General features: G+C 58.9%; 2 protein-coding genes across 4 annotated transcripts; both read left to right on the forward strand.

Annotated features, from left to right (window-relative positions):
- Positions 1 to 7,539, forward strand: EMILIN1 (elastin microfibril interfacer 1). Its single transcript, XM_021697507.1, has 8 exons — positions 1 to 421; positions 1,366 to 1,491; positions 1,961 to 2,181; positions 3,296 to 5,209; positions 5,580 to 5,696; positions 6,121 to 6,138; positions 6,299 to 6,436; positions 6,805 to 7,539. Exons 1-8 carry the CDS (start codon positions 252 to 254, stop codon positions 7,140 to 7,142), a joined length of 3,042 nt encoding a protein of 1,013 aa, XP_021553182.1. The 5' UTR covers positions 1 to 251; the 3' UTR covers positions 7,143 to 7,539.
- A 357-nt stretch (positions 7,540 to 7,896) lies between these two features.
- KHK (ketohexokinase) lies at positions 7,897 to 19,303 on the forward strand. 3 transcript variants are annotated; one of them, XM_021697373.1, is made up of 8 exons: positions 7,897 to 8,483; positions 11,696 to 11,812; positions 14,167 to 14,301; positions 16,443 to 16,515; positions 17,094 to 17,240; positions 18,571 to 18,659; positions 18,807 to 18,964; positions 19,047 to 19,303. In XM_021697373.1, the coding sequence occupies exons 1-8, from the start codon at positions 8,392 to 8,394 to the stop codon at positions 19,130 to 19,132; spliced, it is 897 nt and encodes a 298-aa protein (XP_021553048.1). In that variant the 5' UTR covers positions 7,897 to 8,391; the 3' UTR covers positions 19,133 to 19,303. The 3 variants fall into 3 exon arrangements, with proteins under 3 accessions (XP_021553048.1, XP_021553045.1, XP_021553047.1); XM_021697370.2 differs by lacking the exon at positions 14,167 to 14,301 and adding an exon at positions 13,839 to 13,973 and having other exon boundaries at positions 19,047 to 19,243; XM_021697372.2 differs by lacking the exon at positions 14,167 to 14,301 and having other exon boundaries at positions 19,047 to 19,243.
- Positions 19,304 to 19,403: the final 100 nt, after the last annotated feature.

The raw sequence follows: 19,403 nt of genomic DNA on the forward strand, positions 1-19,403 counted from the left end.
GAAGTGGAGAATAGGAGAGCGGAAGGAACCGAGGGAGGGACGGACAGGAGCCTGAGGAGGAAAGAGGAGGGGGAGAGGGGTCAGGCCAGGCGGCCAAGAAGGAGGCGTGTGGCTGGGGGCTGCCGCAGGAAGCTGGGGACAGGACCCGGCCAGTGCTGTCCCTTGGAGCAGCGGCATCCCCTACTCCAGACAGAGGCGCCAGCGGTCAGGCCGGGATGTGCCTCTGAGGGCCACCGCGGAGCGCCCCCACCATGGCCCCCGGCACCCTCTGGAGCTGCTACCTCTGCTGCTTGCTGACCACAGCCGTGGGGGCAGCTAGCTACCCTCCCCGCGGTTATAGCCTCTACACGGGGGCCGGGGGGGCCCTCAGCCCTGGGGAACCCCAGGCCCAGAGCGCCCCCCGGCCTGCCAGCCGCCACAGGTAAGAGTCTGGGTCCCAGCCCAAGGCTGGACGTGGGTGGGAGGGTGGGTCAGAAGGTGGGTATCCTGGCCCCCGCCTTGGCTACCCTCCCCGGGGCTGAATGCCCTAATGCGGGGAAGAAGGGGAGAGGAAGCCCAGCCATCAGGTGGCTCCGCACGAGCCCACCTTCCTGCGGAGCATTTCTAGGGCCCCCTAAATAGATAGGTCCCCCTCTAACCTCAGGGGGACCTGTAGTTAGGTGCCCAGGGAAACGACCCTGAGGGGCCTGGGTCAGGCCTTCCTGCACGCTGCCGGCTGTGTGCCCGCCTGGTGTCCTCCGGCAGACCTTTATCCCTTCCTTGGGCTTCATGGGCCCATCCAGTGACCTGTGATTCTTTCTTGACACCGCTCCTGCTCTGTTCCTTTGGGCTCTCCAGCCGGACACAGATCAAAGGCCAGCTTGAATGGGGCCAAGAGTGTACAACGCAAGCCCCAAAGCGGGCAGGGCTCATCAATGGCTTATTCTCTACTTAACCCTGAGCTGGACCCCTGCCTGCCCTCTCCTCTCCCCTGAGGGGTGGGTGGAAGCCAGCATCCAGGGGATCACCAGAGGGACCCAGCCAGCTGGCTCAGACAGGCCACGCCAAGCTGGGGATTGACACAGAAAGGGACATGAATGAATGTGTGAATTCAGAGGCTCCCCAGGACCCCCCAGCCTTGAGGACTGACTTCTTGTAGTTACGGTTTTCCATTCTGTGCCTCCTCTCGCGGTTTTGAAAAGTCCTTACTGACTCCCACTGCTCAGGAAGGCGTGGGGGCAGCTGCCCCTGCCAAAGTCCTGGCTCCCACTGGTCCCCGGGGGCCCTTCATCTTTTAACCCTCCCTCAGCCCCTCTGGTAGCCCCTGGGTCCTCCTCTGGGGCTTGTGTCTCTGGCCCTTGGGCCCAGGTGGGGTTGTGCCTACAGGAACTGGTGTGCCTATGTGGTGACCCGGACAGTGAGCTGTGTCCTTGAGGATGGAGTGGAGACCTTCATCAAGCCTGACTACCAGCCCTGTGGCTGGGGCCAGCCCCAGTGTTCCCGCAGCATCATGTGAGCTCCAGTGCTGGGGAATGGGTACTTGGTGGGGGCTGGGCTAGGGCAGAAGGAGGGTAGCCAACTCAGGGAATCTGTGCAAAGCAGGTAGCCAGGGGCAGGACCAGGGCCTTCAGTCAGAGCCATTTTGAGACGACACCGAGGCAACAGTTTGGGGCGGATACTGAGGGCAAAGTTACCCGGACCACCCCGCCAGCTCCCAGACACCTTCTCTGGGCTGAGTCAGGCTCAAAATGAGGAGTTCGAGGTTCCAGCAGAAGACAGGGGGAGGAAGAACAGGGATTTGGCCCTTGGCCAGCAAGCTGACAGCTGTCAACTGAGCACGGCCACATGCCGGACAGTATGGGGGACTCAGCCTGAGGGACAGGCCTTGTCCACCACCAGCAGCTGCCCATCTCTGAGGACGTGACTCAGGGTCGCTGCCAGTACAGGGAGGAGTAAAGAGGCCTCCCTCTGCGTCTCCCAGGTACCGCAGCTTCCTCCGCCCTCGCTACCGAGTGGCCTACAAGACCGTGACGGATATGGAGTGGAGGTGCTGTCAGGGATATGGGGGCGATGACTGCGCTGAGGGTCCCGCCTCGCCGCTGGGTCCTGCACCTACCACACCACGGCCCCGGCCCCGGCCCGCCCGCCCCAACCTCTCTGGCTCCAGTGCAGGAAGCCACCTGAGTGGACTAGGTGGGGAAGGTGAGTGTGGGAGCCACTGGGGAGAGAAGTGGGAGCTGGTGCTGGCTGGAAAATGTGGGGCCAGGCTGCCGAGGGAAGAGCTCCATGCTCCAAGTCAGAAGAAGGGGACAGAAGGGAGTAAGTGAGACCCCTGAGATTCTCTGCCTGTGCGTGCACTGTGTGTGTAGTGTATGTGTGTGTAGTGTGTGTGTGTGTGTGTGTGTGTGTGTGAGTCAGAGAGAAACTGAGAATGAGATCAAGAGAGAAAGAAGGCAGAGAAAGAGAATGTGCTCACGCATGCCCACATGTGGCCGAGATACTTCCCAGTTGGGAACGGCTGCGGGAGGAAGGGGGAATTCCTTCAAGAAGCTCGGTCACCAAGGGGATAGACCGTTCAGACTACAAGTCCTAGAATGCACCGCACCCGACTACAGGTCCCAGGCCCCTCGGTGGCCTCTGGAGACTGCAGGTCCCAGAATGCAGCAGTCCCCGTGGCCTTCTGGAGTGTGTGTGCGCGCTGGGCACTGCGGACGTGCTGTGTTTGCCTGCCAGGGAGATAGTCATGCTGTAATGATGGAAACAGGAACTTCTGGCTGACTCTCCCACCTTCCAGCCAGAGCCCCCGCAGGCTTCCCGTGGAACCTCGTCTGTCCCTGGGGTGTTATGGAGAGACGTTGCTCAGAATAGCCACTGTTGTGGGGGCCGCAGTGCCTCCCCACATTCCCATTTCACAGATGAGGAAGCAATTTCTGAAAGACACTCTGGACAGTAGACTTGTTGGTCAGATGGATGAGCTGGGTTTGAAACTTGGCTCTGCCGCTTGTTAAACTTGTAATCCAGGGCCCAGTTCCTTAATCTCCTCCAGTTCTCTTTCTCACGGTCTACCAAATGGGAAAAGCTGCCGTGTCTGTCCAATGGAGTCTGTTGTAAGGGGGGAAAAGCCATGGTACGGTTTTGGCCTAGAGGCATTCAGTGAATGGAGTTTCCTTCCACCTTTTCTTGCCCAAAGTACCCAGCTAAGGAGTGGCCGAATCAGCGAGGACCTCGTGTTGGAGCTGGGGAGAGCAGGGCCTGGGAGGTAGGCACTGAGCCCTGAGGTCCGGCCCCGTGCCTGATGCCTTCCCCTCTCTGCCAGGTCCTGGGGACTCAGAGAAGGTGCAGCAGCTGGAGGAGCAGGTGCAGAGCCTGACAAAGGAGCTGCAGGGCCTCCGAGGTGTCCTGCAGGGACTGAGTGGGCGCCTGGCCGAAGACGTCCAGAGGGCTGTGGAGACGGCCTTTAACGGGAGGCAGCAGCCCGCAGATGCGGCGGCCCGCCCCGGCGTGCACGAAACCCTCAGTGAGATCCAGCAGCACCTGCAGCTCCTGGACAACCGTGTCTCCACCCACGACCAGGAGCTGGGCCATCTCAACAACCATCATAGCGGCGGTGGCGGCGGGGCCCTGGAACCCACCCCAGCCCCTCCGGGCCCCAGTGAGGAGCTGCTGCGGGAGCTGGAGCGGCGGCTGCAGGAGTCCTGCTCGGTGTGCCTGGCGGGGCTCGATGGCTTCCGCCGGCAGCAGCAGGAGGACAGAGAGCGGCTGCGGGCCCTGGAGAAGCTACTGGCCTCCGTGGAAGAGCGGCAGCGGCAGGTCCCCGGGCAGGCAGTGGGCCGCAGGCCCCTTCAGGAGTGCTGCCCTCCCGAGCTGGGCCGGCGGCTGGCCGAGCTGGAGCGGAGGCTGGATGTCGTGGCCGGCTCGGTGACAGTGCTGAGCGGGCGGCGAGGCACCGAGCTGGGAGGAGCGGCGGGGCAGGGGGGCCACCCCCCAGGCTACACCAGCTTAGCGACCCGCCTTTCTCGCCTGGAGGACCAATTCAACTCCACTCTGGGTCCCTCAGAACAGGAGGAGGGCTGGCCTGGGCGGCCTGGGGGCCTGGGCCACTGGCTGCCTGCTGTCCAGGGCCGACTAGAAAAGCTGGAGGGACTGTTGGCCAACGTGAGCGGGGTGCTGGGTGGGCGTCTGGATCTGCTGGAAGAGCAGGTGGCAGGGGCCGTGCAGGCGTGTGGGCAGCTCTGCTCTGGGGCCCCTGGGGAGCAGGACTCCCAGGTCAGCGAGATCCTCAGTGCCTTGGAGCGCAGGGTGCTAGACAGCGAGGGGCAGCTGCGTCTGGTGGGCTCAGGCCTGCACAAGGTGGGAGCAGCCGGGGAGGCCCAGCAGGCTGCACTGGAGGAACTGCAAGGGGTCGTGGGCCAGCTCCAGGGTCGCGTGGACGCGCAGGACGAGACAATTGCAGAGTTTGCAATGCAGCTGAATCTCACGGCCGCACGGCTGGGCCAACTGGAGGGACTACTGCAGGCCCGTGGGGATGAGGGCTGTGGGGCCTGTGGCGGTGTCCAAGAGGAGCTGGGCCGCCTTCGGGATGGTGTGGAGCGCTGCTCCTGCCCCCTGCTGCCCCCACGGGGCCCTGGGGCTGGCCCAGGTGTTGGGGGACCAAGCCGAGGGCCTCTGGATGGCTTCAGTGTGTTTGGGGGGAGCTCAGGCTCAGCCCTCCAGGCCCTGCAAGGAGAGCTCTCGGAGGTTATTCTCACCTTCAGCTCTCTCAACGACTCACTGCATGAGCTCCAGACCACTGTGGAAGGCCAGGGTGCTGATCTGGCTGACCTAGGAGCCACCAAGGACCGCATCATCTCAGAAATTAACAGGCTGCAGCAGGAGGCCACAGAGCATGCCACGGAGAGTGAGGAGCGCTTCCGAGGCCTCGAAGAGGGACAGGCACAGGCCGGCCAGTGCCCCAGCCTAGAGGGGCGATTGGGCCGCCTCGAGGGAGTCTGTGAGCGGTTGGACACGGTGGCCGGGGGACTGCAGGGCCTGCGCGAGGGCCTTTCCAGACACGTGGCTGGGCTCTGGGCTGGGCTACGGGAAACCAACAGCACCAGCCAGACACAGGCAGCCTTGCTAGAGAAGCTGCTGGGGGGGCAGGCAGGCCTGGGCAGGCGGCTCGGTGTCCTTAACAGCTCCGTGCTGCTCCTGGAGGACCAGCTTCACCAGCTCAGTCTGAAGGACCTCACTGGTGAGGGGGCAAGAGGAAGCATGCAGTGGGAGGTGGGGGTCCTTTCAGGTCCTTTCTTTCTCCTTCCTTCCTCCACAACAGCCAGTCTTAACCTTATATACTTTCTCCTTGCTCTGCCCAGCATGAATTACAGACCCACCACTGTCCTGGGGGTTGGTTTGTCCACAAGAGATGACCCAAGCTCCCAGCTCCCCACTCTCCCCTGGCAGCTCAGACAGGCCGATGGGTAGGGGTGGGGTGCTGCTCTGACAGCCAGGTATCCAGCATGGGCAGCAAGGAGCCCCACCAACCTGCCCATGGAGCCACGACCTTCCTTGTCCTTTGGAAACCCCTTTTATGGCTTTCCCTCAACTTAATTTTGTCACTGTAGGGCCCGCAGGTGAGGCTGGGCCCCCAGGGCCTCCTGGGATACAGGGACCACCAGGCCCTGCTGGACCTCCGGGACTTCCAGGCAAGGATGGACAAACGGGGCCCGTGGGGCCACCAGGTATGTGAGCTGAGATTTCTCCCGCAGCCAGGGCTCCCCACACCTCTAGCAGCCCGAGGCTTGACATGCATTCCATTCTGAACTTGACAGAGAAGGGAGGAAAGGGGCAAGGAGTTGGGGGGTGGGGAGTCCTACATGGCTGACAGTGACTAGGAGCTGGGACAGTCACTACATGGGCTAGTTGGATATGGTGGCCTTAGTACTGTATTGAAGACTAAGGCTGAGCTCACAGGGCTATGAGGGGTGTGAAAGGCTAGGGGCTAGTTGAACTGGATGGACCCTACTCTTCCTTTTCTTGATACCCCCATTCCTGCTTTGGAGTCTATGTGACACCTAACACATTGAGAGAGACTCAGCAGATGTTTGCTGAGTGACTTAGTGAGAGCTGCCCCACTTCTCACTCCTCCTTCCCCTCTTCCCACAGGTCCCCAGGGAGAGCAGGGTAAGTTCCTCTCATTCGGTGCTGGAGGGAGGGGAACTGAACTAGGGGTTGGAGGATGGAAGGCCTCAGGCAGCCCTGGAGGGAGAGACCCAGGAGGGGAAGGGGGCCAGGCAGTTCTGCACTGAGCATGCCCTCTGACCCCCACCTTACCCCTACCCAGGAGTGGAGGGGGCACCAGCAGCCCCTGTGCCCCGGGTGGCCTTTTCAGCTGCCCTGAGTTTGCCACGGTCCGAACCAGGCACAGTGCCCTTCGACAGAGTCCTGCTCAACGATGGCGGCTACTATGATCCAGAGACTGGTAAGCCTGGAAGCAGTGGGGCAGGCCTGGGAGGCTGTGCAGTGATATGTTCTCATTCTTGCCCCCTCGGGCAAGGGGAATCTTTTCATGCTCTGGTTTGGGGAGACCCCTATTTCCTTCATTTATTCATTCTCACCACAGTTTGGGCTAAGGGTGGGGGGAAGGAGCGCTTCTTTCTTGGAGGCCTGGGGCTGCTGTAATGAACAAAACACCCAATGCCCTGGCCTGGTGGAACTTACATCCTAGTGGAAGACAGGTGACAAGACCCAGCAGCTCTCTCCTTAGCCCAGGAGTTCTGCGCGGGCTCCCCAACACCTCCCTGGCCCGTGCCACCTGTCTCCCCTCCTGACTGCCATCCTTGTCCCCAGGCGTGTTCACAGCGCCACTGGCCGGGCGCTACTTGCTGAGCGCGGTGCTGACTGGGCATCGGCACGAGAAAGTGGAGGCCGTGCTGTCCCGCTCCAACCTGGGCGTGGCCCGCATAGACTCTGGTGGCTATGAGCCTGAGGGCCTGGAGAATAAGCCAGTCGCCGAGAGCCAGCCCAGCCCCGGCGCCCTGGGCGTCTTCAGCCTCATCCTGCCCCTGCAGACTGGAGACACGGTCTGCGTCGACCTGGTCATGGGGCAGCTGGCGCACTCGGAGGAGCCGCTCACCGTCTTCAGCGGGGCCCTGCTCTATGGGGACCTGGAGCTAGAACAGGTGTAGACAGGGGGCTGGGCCCGACCAGCCCGAAGTGTCTACGCCGGCCGAAGAGCCAGCGGGGGTGACGGGGCTCCCCGGGCTCCCCGCCTGGGACGGGGCTCCGTCCTGGCACGGCAGCCGTAGGCGAGCCGCCGTCCCGTACCCTCTGTGGCACAGGCGCCCAGAGCACTCCTCTCCATGGCCTGAGCGCGCCGGGTTGGGGACTCTGGGGTCCCCTCGTCCAGACTTTTGGCCTGCTCGCCGTCCCCTGCAGGGCCCAGACTGCGGAGGAGCCAATCCTCGCACCCTCGCAGCTCCTCCAGCGGGTCTCTAGGCCGATGCAGGGCTCTCCCGAGGGGCTCCGGCCCCCACCGCCATACTAAACTATTCAGGAATAAAGACACTTGGTTTTTCTAAAAAAGAAAACAAAACAAAAGAAACTGTCTGCTCCAGTATGTGTTCAAGGGTAGAGAGAAGTACAGAGGGGCCGAGGGGAGGAGGGAGCCCTGGGCTCCCTATCCTGGTCGCCCCCACCTCCCCGCTCGGTGGCTCTGCGCGCACTTGCCGTGCACCCGCCTGCGGAGAGACGGGCCGGCTGCTTTGGGCCGCGGCCCGGCGCTCCTCCCCCGAATGGTTGTTTCGCCGGCGCCCGCCAGGGGGCCCTGGGAGCCGGCCCCCGTCACGTGACCGCCGCCGCTCCGCGCCGGAGGCGGGGCCTAGAGCTGGGATTGGCTGGACCTCGGGGGCGGGGCGCAGACGCCGCGAGCGACGGCTAGGCCTGAAGGGTTCAGGGCGCAGCTGCGAGGCCCGGCTCAACTCTGCGGGTCTAGGGTCTGGAGTGCGAGCTGCCAGTGCGGGAGAGGGAGGGGCAGGGGGCGCCTTGGTACTGCACCTTTTTTTGCATTCAGGAGATTGCCTAGCTGCGCTTTAGAGAGGTTTGCGTTAGCTCCGAGGCTGTCTGGCAAGTGAGGAAACTGAGGCCGAGAAGTGGGAGGCGTTGCCATCTGCTGGGCCACGCCACCTGCTGAGGGGAAGCCGGGGACCAAAGCCCGGGGGTCTGCGCTCCCAGGCCCGCTTGAATCGGTGGGCGTGGGGAGCAAGGGACCTGCTCCCTTCCCTCCCGGCTGCAGGAGCCTCCTTGGGGGAGGAGCTCGGGACGCAGAGGAAGAGCCACGTTAGCCCCAGGAGCAGGGACACAGTCCTCTGGGATAAGAGGCAGAGCCCAGGAGGAACCCCGTCAGCCAGGCGGGCAGAAAGCTCCGGGAGCAGCCTCATGGAAGACAAGCAGATCCTGTGCGTGGGGCTAGTGGTGCTGGACATCATCAATGTAGTGGACAAGTACCCGGAGGAGGACACGGACAGCAGGTAGGGGCGCCCGGGCCCCTCGGAGACCCCAGGGGCCGCTGCAGCCCCGCGTTTGAGCCCGGCAGCCAAGACCCAACCCCAGGTCTGCGGGGCCTGGCCCCGCAGTGAAAGTCCAGCCTCAGGAGCTGGTATCCCGTGCCCTCCGCCCCGGAGGACCTAGGGAAAGAATTGAGGCCGTTAATAATAAGACCCAGGCTTTGGATAGCGCTGTGTTGGCCAATTCCCGTTTCAGGAATCATTATCCGCGTTTAGAAACTCTTTGAGATGAAGTGATTTATCCAAGGGCATGCAACTAGTAAGTGGCAGGACCAGCTTCTTTCTTTCTAACAAAAAGACCGATGCACTTGTCTTTCACCAGCGTTTACTTCTAATTTATCTACTACGTATATCTCATCTGTTTCTTAAATAAATTTTGAGGTAGCTTTCAATAGTAAGTATGTGCAGGTAGAGTGCAAGAACACTTAAAACCGCGGTATTTGAGCTTCACTATGGCTTCAGGGCTTGCTGGCACTAGAGGCAAATTTAGAAATCCTGTGGGTTATGGATGGAGCTGGCTCATGTGCCATGACCAACTTTTCCCTGGTGCTAAATTCCAAAAGGAGTTTACCAGAAGTCCTTTTTACAAAATCAGTGAACAACACCCTTCTTGGTTGTCTGGTAGAAGTTGAAGAGTTGCTTGTTGGCTCTCGTATTTACTCTTGATAAGAACCTCACCATTGCACTGTAATCCCAGAAGGGCATTTCTATGGGGCGGAATCTGAGCCTTTCTCTTGGTGCTGTCTAGTGCTTACAATACCGAGAATTGCTCCTTGGCTATCAGTTTTCTCAGCCAAGAACTGGATAAGTGGCTAGTTCAAGGTTTAACTCAGACAAGACACTATAGCACTCATAGCCATGAATACCCAGTTCTCCCTGTTCTGATTGAGGAGAGAGACCCGAGTAGCCTCCAGGCTCTGGGCCCACCCAGCACTGTCACGTACTTTGCTTACAGCAGCCCATGGGAAGTGTGTAAGGGTCAGTGAAATCCCCTCCTTGCAGATGAGGAAGCAGCTACCTCTGTGGAGAAATTAAATAATTATTGTAAGGCCACATAGTTAATGAGTGGCAGAGCAGTAATTACAATTCGTAGGAATCTAGTGCTCCAGCCCTCTGTCGTCTCCTGAGCTCCCTCTCCCTTTGCTGCTGCCCGTCTCATGGAATTGACCCTTTGCTTCGGGCTGCTCTGTTTGCCAGAGGTTAGAGCCCTTGCCAGGGAGGGCAGGGACAGCGGGGGAGGGGCACAAGGGTAGGCTGCTTTGTAGAGCTAGCCAGGTCAAGCCGGCCACAGGACGCGGGCACAGTGAGGAGTTCGACCTCCTCAAGAGAACAGTGTGGGTTCCAAGGCCGCAGGTCCTCCCAAGGATTGGAGGGCCTGGGGAAGACCCAGAGTGCCACTTTCAATGACAGCTTCAGTGCCATTCCCTTTGAGCTTACTTACTGGAGAGGCTAGGATAAGGAGATCCTGCTAGCTCCCACCAGGACGGGCTCCTTCTGAAGGAGGGCACCATGTTCTCCATGCCCCTGCTCTCGGTGTACCTCCTCCCCCTCCCCCAGCCCCATGGTTCTGCTCCTGTGCAGAGCGGTGTGGTTGTCCATAGGGCCTCTCTCTCTCTCTCGTGCCCAGCCCACCCGGCCCACCTCCTGGACTCTCGTGTCTCCCAGATGAGCAAGCCCAAGTGGGGACCCAGTTCTTCCCAGGCATTTCGGCCCCACCTCTCCTAGGCTCTCCAGGCTCCACAGGCATCTGGGGACCCTCAGGAGCCACCACCTGGAATTTGGCCAGACCCCTGAGTTACGGCCTTGCCTCCCAGAGTCCAGGCCAAGAAGAGCCTTCCAGAAAGCATCCTCAGGCTCAGCAAAGCATTTCTGCACAGGAAGTTAGGTATCAGTGTGACTTTGAAGGATTTCCACAAAGTAAAATTGTATACCCTTTCTTCGAAACCTCATCCAAGCCGGGGCCTGACTACTTTCCATTCACAACTACACAGTACATGGCGGTGGTTTTGGAGTCAGGCCGCCTGGGTTCTGATGGCAGCTTCGTCACTAACTATTGGTGTGATCCCGAGTCAGTCAAATCCCACGAGGCTCCCCGTTCTAATCTGCATGAAAATTTCTCTAAAGCTCATAGCTCGAAAAATGTTTGTCCCTTTACAAACTAGTATCCTTCCTGATGGATCGTGGACCCCTTTTCCTGAGACTGAAGGGAACTTCAGGGTTAAGTTTTGTGTGCCAATATACCTTAGCCTAAAAATTCTGCTTCCTGTATTTCTCTTAATTAGTGGTTCTTATTGTAAGCGGCCACAGTTATTCTTTTTGGAACTGGAAGAATAGAAATGACAGCCTGCACTGTCTACCCCACGGTATTGTGGGCGCACAATGAGACATCATTAAAGTGCTTTGATGCGCATAAGTCACTGTTTTTGTTGTTGATAACAACGAAGCCCTGCAGGTGCATCTCCACTTGGTCTCCTCAGTGTACACCTTGATTTAGATTTTCAGTCAAGATAGAGAAAAACTAAAGAAAAAAAAAGGTAATCGTGTGATGGGGTGGCGTGTTAACTAACCTTCCTGTAGTAATCATTTTGCAATACGCCCATTTCAAAGCATGTTGTGTACCTTAAATTTACAGAATGTTATATGCCCATTATATTTCAATAAAGCTGAAAGAAAGGGAAACAAAAAAAATGGAGAAAAACTGGTCTTCATCCAATAATCTTATTAACTTTTGACATTATTATGTAAGTTAGCTTCCCCCTTCCCTCCTCGCCCCCCACTTAAATGACCTCAATGTCCAGGTTTGCTCCCTGTCTTACTTATTTTAACCCGAGTTATTATTGAAGTGGGCTCCCCTGAGATGGGAGGGAGCAGGGAGCCGATTTGACACCTGTGGGAAGAGGCACTTGGTGTTCTCCAGCCATCGGGGCTGAAGGTGCGACAGCTCTGTACCTGGGGGAGAGGCGGGTCGTGGTAACTGAGAACGGGGTCACCCACAGTGGAGCCTTCCTTTGTGAGGGACCTGAATGCGTGAAAATGAGAAGGCTGGTCGAGATGCTTTCTGAGGGGGAGCTCCCAGCTTTTACACGTCACGGGCCCTACCCGGGGCACTGTGGCCGGCCTTGCTTATCCCGGCACCAGCCTGCTGCAGCTGCAGGGACCCTCCGCGTGTTTTGCAGGTGCTTGTCCCAAAGATGGCAGCGCGGCGGCAACGCTTCGAACTCCTGCACTGTTCTGGCCCTGCTTGGAGCCCCCTGCGCCTTCATGGGCTCCCTGGCCCCGGGCCACGTTGCCGAGTGAGTGGAGGAGGGAGCGGGAGGGTGGAAAAGAAGGAAGTCTTGACCCTGGGTGGGGGCAGGGGGCAGGCTCTAAGAAATGGGGTGGGATAACTCTGGATCCAGAGTGGGAGGGGGCGGAGTCGAGTCCCAGCGTCCTGGACCCTCCCACGTGAGCTCATCTGCTGCTCAGGTGTTAAGGCTCTCCTGCTAAAGCCTTCATTTCCACAGCTGGTTTCCTTGGCCCCTCCCCGGAGCCTGCTCAGCTTCCCACCTCTTTCTTCCTTGCTTCCAACAGCCTCTGTAGTGGATATGACTTTGCCCTTCTCGATTCCCCGTGGTCCCGGCTACGCTTGTGGCAGAAGGCAGTCAGGGACGTTCCGGACCCATCCTCCCCCGGGGGTGTCCAGCATCCATGGTCCTAGGGTTCAGGCCCACAATTTCTTTCCCCGTTGAGGGGGCAGGGCAAGTGCTGGTGTCCTCCCTGTTCACTGAAGCCACAAGAGCACCCTGCCCGCGGACACCCTGAAGTCACGTGCTGACGCTGGGCCCAGACACAGGCCTCAGCTCTCCAGCTACTTAGGCTGCAGCCCGTGGTGGCGCACACACCTCCTCTGTGTTGGCTGCCACAGGGACCCAAAAGCCCTTTGACCCCAGCACTGCCAGTTCAGCAAATGCTTATCAGGAGGTGAGGCCCACACTTTGCCCACTGTGGGCACTAGGGCAGGCTGCCAGCTTGCTGGTCTGGGAAACTCAGCCCTTTGAACCCTGGTTTCAGGGGGGTTGCTGCCCAAACCCAGCCCCCTGAGTGAACTGGCACGAAACAGATCAGGGGGCAGGAGCCTGCCCTGTGAGGTGGGACAGAGGGACCTGGAGCCAACAGCTGGTCACTTGTTAACTTTCTTCGGTGGCTGTCTTCCTTCCCAGCAAGAGGCAAGACTGTGGCTCTTGCTTGGGATAGTGGACTCGCCTTTATGGAATGATAATGCCGGGAGGTGGGCCATTCCAACTTTTCCCCGTGTGTTTAACAAACATCTAATGAGCACCTACCATGTGCCAGGCACTTGTGGGTGCAAAAAGTCATTTGGAAAACCAAACCATAGTTGGGATGCTTTGGGAAAGTTACTATTTAAAGGATCCTTGAGGTGTAAGATGAGGAATAATGCCCCAAGTTGGTACCTATATACAAGTCTGTATTGTCTAGCTTTGGTGTTGCCAAAAGTGGGGTCCAGCCATAGAGAGAAAGGTCGGGATGGTGGCTGCACTAGTGGTCACAGGATGCTGTCTCCAGAGAGGGCCAGGAAACGTGGGGCTGGCCCCCTTGTTCTGTGGGTGCAGTCTCCCCAAGGGGCCACCTCCTGCTCACTCTGATTGGAGGAGATTCTGGGGTGAGAGTCCTGGACCAGGCCCACTCTGAGGAGCGTTAGGCACTGGGAGCCAGCTAGCTGCCTGGAGGGCTCACCCTGCCGCGAGAGCCAGGGGCCCATGAGTGGCCTCACCAAGGCCGCACCGCTTCCTGGCTGGGCATCGTGGAGGCAGGGGTCGAGTGACATTGGCCCCGCGAGGGCCTTCGGAGAGAAGAGTACCGTGAGGATGAGTGTGTAGAGGGCAGCCGGGGAACAAAGTACCACCTTGGTAATTATTAATTCTGCCTAGGCTTTGCATGAAACAGGCCACCGTGCCCTCACCTGCTTTGTTCAAACAGGGTGTACATGCTCCAGGCCCCTGATCTGCCCCAGCCAGTTTAATGAATTTCAGCACATCCTTTCTGGCTTGAGTCAGACCGGAGGCCAGGTTCCGGGGTTGGAGTTTACTTCAATCAGGATCTAAAAGAATGTCCCTTAGTGTTTTTCTCCCTGAGTTCCAGCTACGCGCCCCCGCCTCTCCTGCGCCCTTGCACCTCCTGGGACAGCAGGGGGTTTCCGGTTCCCTCCCGCCCCCCACTCCCCCGCTTGCATCCAGGGTCCGCAGCGGCCCTGCCACCGGCCCTCCAGTCCCCAAACCTTTGTTGAGCCGCACCTCCCCGCGGGTTACTCCGTGCCGGCAGTTTTGTCCAGGATGACCTCCGCCGCTATTCTGTGGACCTACGCTACACAGTCTCCCAGACCACGGGCTCTGTCCCCATCTCCACGGTCATCATCAGCGAGGCCACTGGTAGCCGCACCATCCTCCATGCCTACAGGTTTGTACGCCTGTCTGCGCCTTGCCAGCCGCCGCCGCCGCCGCTGCCGTCACTAACTCTCAGAACAGGACCCTTCTTCTCGGAGAGGCCCATGGGCTCCAGCACCCCTCCCATCCCTGCAGGAGGTCCAGGCCGCTTGTAGGCTCTAATCTGTGTCTCCTTGCCCCTCCCTTGGCTCGGGCTCCGCCCCAAGCTTCCTGGTGGCTGACTTCAGGCAGCGGGGCGTGGATGTGTCCCAGGTGGCCTGGCAGAGCAGAGGGGAGACCCCGTGCTCTTGCTGCATCGTCAACAACTCCACTGGCTCCCGCACCATTGTGCTCTACGACACGTAAGGCCCCCTGGCCTCGCCCTCGCCCAGCCCACCAATCAGTTCCCTCGCTCGCCACCCTGGGCATCCCAGCTGCCTGCTCTCTGCCGCCTCTCTTGGTACCGGAAATTGTCCCCATGCCAAACTGTTCAGTGATTTCTCAGTTGTTTTCAATTAGGGGAGAAGTGAGGGGAGAAGAGATGTGCTTTGCTCTGCCTGGTGCCTTGGCCTTGGTCAACACCCAGGATGGGCAGGCAAGCCTGTGCAGAACATAATTCATGATGTGATTCCTTCATAATTGGTCAATCAGCAGCCTGGGAGTGGGTGTGGGGAAATTGTTCTGAGGAGAGAGGGGTGGATGGGAGATGTGATTCCAGCCATCTTAAGCCCTGAAGGGGACCCACTGGAATTTCCAGGGTCAGCCCCAGAGTTGCCAGCCTGCAGCATGGCACCAAGGAGCTGGGTTTGGGTGTTCAGAAGAGATGAGCCCACCACAAAGGTCCCGGCGTAATGAAGCCACACACAATTCACAGGCATTGCTGAAGCAGCGGGAAGGGGAACATTGGGTCCAGAGATCAGGGCCATCAGATGCCATGTTAATTAAGGGGAAGGGATCCCCTTTAAAGTCCCAAGCTACTAGGGAGAGGCCCTGTGGACCCAGACCCTTCTCATGTCTCCCAGAGTCCCTCCTGAAGAATCTCAGACCTTTAGTTTACTAAGGACCTAGTGTGTGCCAGGTACTGTGTTAGGGCTCACGCGGTCCAGACCCAGCAGCCCTGGGGTTCAGGCTGTCCCTACCGCCCAGATGACTCCTGGACCTGGGGGAGAGGGGGCAACTATACTAGGACAAGCTTTATGGCCGGTGGTCTCTGGGCTCCGTGTGTCCCAGGGGGCATATGTGCTGGCAATGACCTTCTCCTTGGGCGGTCCTAGTCATCTGCCCATTAAGCAACGATCTGTAGCAACTTTGATCAAGGACACCACATGGGTGTTCACAGGAAGAGGAGAGGAGCTCAGAGGAGAAACATTTGTTGCCCCCTGGCCCCAGTGCGAGCATATCCACACACATTACCTCCAACTGCAGCAGGCTGGTGGGTTTGGACCCACTTACCAATGGCAAAGCAGCCTCAGACAGGCCCAGGTACACAGCTAATTAGATCGCTTCAGCGATCTAACTTAAGATTTTATTAATTTATTTGACACACAGAGACACAGCGAGAGAGGGAACACAAGCAGGAGGAGTGGGAGAGGGAGAAGCAGCCCGGGGTCCTGGGATCGCCAGTTCTAACGTGTAGCTGGTGTTGAGGAAGCTCTACAACCCCTGGCCCTTTATTTTAAAGGTGAAGAAACCTGGCCCAGTGGGCATAGTTGTACCAGGAAAACAAAGCAAACGCTCCTGAGAGCCGGGGGTGTAACTTGGCAGTGGTAGCTTTCACCGCAACGCCGGGACCTTTGTGGTGGGCTCATCTCTTCTGAACATCCAAACCCAGCTCCTTGGTGCCATGCTGCAGGCTGGCAACTCTGGGGCTGACCCTGGACCATGGAGGGGAGGACATAGGTTAGGTGTAGGTCTCTGGTCAAGGCAGACCCTTCCCGGGGCTCTACACCTGAGTCAGTGGAACTGTAAACTCATCCTCGAGCACCAACCTTGACCGCAGGGTTGCAACATGGAGCTGCCAAGCTTAGAACAGTGGTGCTGTCACTGCTGGGGCACCGGAAGTGAACGGGACCAGGCCCAGAGCAGCCGTGGCCTTCGTAGTTCACCGGGGCGCTGCATGCTGGGAGCACGTGCGCCACTGGCGAGGGCGGATTCTAGGAGTTGTAGTCCCTGGTGCTCTTAGAGCGTTCTGGGAGATGTGGTCCCCAAGGCACACTCAGCTGGCCTCTTGACCCATGCTGCCGTTGAGTTTACCCCAAAGGGCACCCTGGCAGACTGCCTCCAGCCCCCTGTCTGGAAGGAGCTGAGTAGGGCAAGGAGTGGTCAGGAGTTTAGCCTGGAACGGGGCCTGTCCTGGAGCTGAGCCTCAGAAGGCCGTGTTGGAGATCCAGCCTGGCCATGCAGCAGGCAGCACCAGGTATAGGGCCCCGGCAGCCAGTCAGAGATCCGGGCCCGGGCTCACCTCACCAGGCCTTTTCTCTCTCCTTTCTGTCCTGTGACTTAGGAACCTGCCAGATGTGTCTGCTACAGACTTTGATAAGGTTGATCTGACCCAGTTCAAGTGGATCCACATTGAGGCAAGTGCTGCCCTACCTGTGTTTTGAGGGGCTCAACCTGCCAGCCACTTCACGTATTCTGCCTTCTTCTTAGTTTTTTTGAACCATGAAGTACGTCAAGATAAAGGACTCCAACCCCGCTCGTCCCCGCTCCAGCTTGCTGTGTGTTTTAAGGCCCAGAAAGCACCTGACTCGGGTTCACACAGCAGGATGTAGGCACCAGAAGCAGGATGCTGGCTCCAGGCAAAGGCCCATGCTTTCTGTGTCCCAGGCTGCCCACCTCCTCCACACTCGGAGAAGGCCTGAGTTCTAATCCTAGCCTTGTCATTTAATTCACCATAGGTCCTTAGGAAAGTCTCTCTTTTATTCCTTTGTCTCCTCGTTGGTGAAATGGCGGGGGGGGGGGGGTGGCGCTGGGAAGTGGTCAATAAGGTCTCCAAGGTCCATGACCGCTCTAGAATTTTGAAACTTCGGATGGCGTTCCGGCCCAGTCCCCCCTTGCCCACCAGCAGGGAGGGAAGAAGCAGCCAGAGCAGCTGCTCTGCCCAGCTGGGCCTGAGCTGCCCTGTCCCGCCCCACCCCGCCCCGCCCCGCCCCAGGGCCGGAACGCTTCAGAGCAGGTGAAGATGCTGCGGCGGATAGAACAGCACAATGCCACGCAGCCTCCGGGTCAGAAGATCCGAGTGTCCGTGGAGGTGGAGAAGCCCCGAGAGGAGCTGTTCCAACTGTTTGGCTATGGAGATGTGGTGAGTGGCCCACGCAGCTTCCCCTTGCCACATGCAGCTCATTTAGGGTTTGTGGGTTTTTTTAAGATTTTTTTTTTAATTAGAGAGAGAGCAGACTCCCCGCTGAGCAGAGAGCGGGAGTGGGGGGCTTCAATCCCAGGACCCCGGGATCATCACCTGAGCCACCCAGGCGCCTCTCATTTAGGTCTTAAAAGGAACCAAGCGTTCCCTTGGTTACCGGGAATGCCTACCACACCTGGAATGGCTTGCTGTCATTAGCAGGTGGGGGGCAAAGAGGCAGGCCCCCAGCTTTGGACTCCCTTGCAGGCCCCAGTGGTGGCGATGGAGAAAAATTTCTCCATCCCAGTGGGTGCACGGGTACGAGAGTGGCCAGAGGGCTCCTAGAGCCAGCCAGCGCACCCGGCATGGGAGCATTTCCTCTCTGGGCTGCCTCCGTCTTTCCCCCTGTCAAATGAGGGACTAGGACAGTTCTCCCGGTGTCCTCCAACTCTGGGGTGGGTGGCGGGCTGTGGGAACCACTGAGGGGTGAGGGAGGATGGGAAGGGGACTTGCATAAGGTAAATTCGGGTAGTGCTGGGATGGAAATGAGTTCTGAGGGACAATCCTAGCATCACAGCCCAAGCTGGTTGGGCCTCCACCGTGGCTGCCAGGAGGTGTGGATGCCTGAGCCACACGGCAGGTTTTTATTTGATTGGTGAGGGTGGAGCTCAGCTGAAGTATTTTTTAGCAAAACTCCCTCTGGCAATTCTTTTTTTTTTTTTTTTTTAAGATTTTATTAATTTATTTGACACACAGAGACACAGCGAGAGAGGGAACACAAGCAGGGGGAGTGGGAGAGGGAGAAGCAGCCCGGGGTCCTGGGATCGCATCCCTCTGGCAGTTCTAACGTGTAGCTGGTGTTGAGGAAGCTCTACAACTCCTGGCCCTTTATTTTAAAGGTGAAGAAACCTGGCCCGGAGGGCATAGTTGTACCAGGAAAACAAAGCAAACCGCTCCTGAGAGCCGGGGGTGTAACTTGGCAGCGGTAGCTTTCACCGCAAGATGGCACTCAAGGCTCGCTTTGGATTTTCAATTGCAGGGACATTCGTTGATCTCAGACCAAATAAACCAGGGACTTTTGTGCCACAATTTACAGGGCTGGCTTCTAGCGTATCTTGAGCAAGTGTGAAAACGCATTCCTGTGGGACATTGAGATGCTACGTTGGGGATTTAGGCGAACATGTTGGAGGAGTGGCATTATAATATGGGGGCAACGCTAGGCTGCTGGTGGTGAGTGACTGAGCGGGGACTGGGTTTGGGGGACCATCAGCCTCTCTTCCACTGCCCACAGGTGTTTGTCAGCAAAGATGTGGCCAAGCACTTGGGGTTCCGGTCAGCGGGGGAGGCCCTGAGGGGTTTGTACGGTCGTGTGAGGAAAGGGTGAGTAGGGAGAAGCCAGGAAGGGGCCTTAGGTGTGGAGAACCAGTGAGTCTGGACGCGGGGAGGGGGCGGCATTGCCCTGAGGAGGGGGATGAGGCTGGGGGCCAGGGGCAGGATGACGACCCAGCTGAGTGGAGGGTCTTGCAGGGCTATGCTGGTGTGCGCCTGGGCTGAGGAGGGCGCTGATGCACTGGGCCCTGATGGACGGCTGCTCCACTCGGACGCCTTCCCTCCACCCCGGGTGGTGGATACTCTGGGGGCCGGAGACACCTTCAACGCCTCGGTCATATTCAGCCTGTCCCAGGGTGAGTACGCCGGCAGGAGGCGCCAGGCTGAGGCCTGCCCCTGCGCAGAGGACCGGGCTGATCCAGCTCTCTGTCCCTCCAGGCAAGAGTATGCAGGAGGCCTTGAGGTTTGGCTGCCAGGTGGCCGGCAAGAAGTGCGGCCTGCAGGGCTTTGAGGGCATCGTGTGACTGCCCTGTGGCAGCGGGCACTGGCTCACACACCCCCTCCCTGGAGGCTGGCGCCTCCATCCAGCCTGGCGTCCGCGCTGCCTGTGGAGGGCGCTCCCCCTGTGTCCTGGGGGCTCACACCGCCAAGCCGAGCAAATAAATCTCCTGCCCCAGAGCCGGCTTCCTTCTGCCAGTCTGTTTGTCCTTGATGTCTGAGCCGCTCTGGCTGGGGATGCCAGAGGCTTTGAGGCTACAGCCCGTCACCTTCTTTTTCTCTTTTCCTCAAAGTAAC

Source organism: Neomonachus schauinslandi, chromosome 10 (assembly GCF_002201575.2).
Source record: "Neomonachus schauinslandi chromosome 10, ASM220157v2, whole genome shotgun sequence".
NCBI classification, from domain to species: domain Eukaryota; kingdom Metazoa; phylum Chordata; class Mammalia; order Carnivora; family Phocidae; genus Neomonachus; species Neomonachus schauinslandi.

What these genes read in the sequence shown, in the direction of transcription:
- EMILIN1 (XM_021697507.1), top strand. Translation starts at nt 252, where the DNA reads ATGGCCCCCGGCACCCTCTGGAGCTGCTACCTCTGCTGCTTGCTGACC. An exon ending in CGGCCTGCCAGCCGCCACAG is followed by an intron (nt 422 to 1,365) that starts GTAAGAGTCTGG and finishes TTGTGCCTACAG; the next exon opens with GAACTGGTGTGCCTATGTGG. An exon ending in CAGTCTGAAGGACCTCACTG is followed by an intron (nt 5,210 to 5,579) that starts GTGAGGGGGCAA and finishes TTGTCACTGTAG; the next exon opens with GGCCCGCAGGTGAGGCTGGG.
- KHK (XM_021697373.1), top strand. Translation starts at nt 8,392, where the DNA reads ATGGAAGACAAGCAGATCCTGTGCGTGGGGCTAGTGGTGCTGGACATC. An exon ending in GAGGAGGACACGGACAGCAG is followed by an intron (nt 8,484 to 11,695) that starts GTAGGGGCGCCC and finishes CGTGTTTTGCAG; the next exon opens with GTGCTTGTCCCAAAGATGGC. An exon ending in CATATTCAGCCTGTCCCAGG is followed by an intron (nt 18,965 to 19,046) that starts GTGAGTACGCCG and finishes CTGTCCCTCCAG; the next exon opens with GCAAGAGTATGCAGGAGGCC.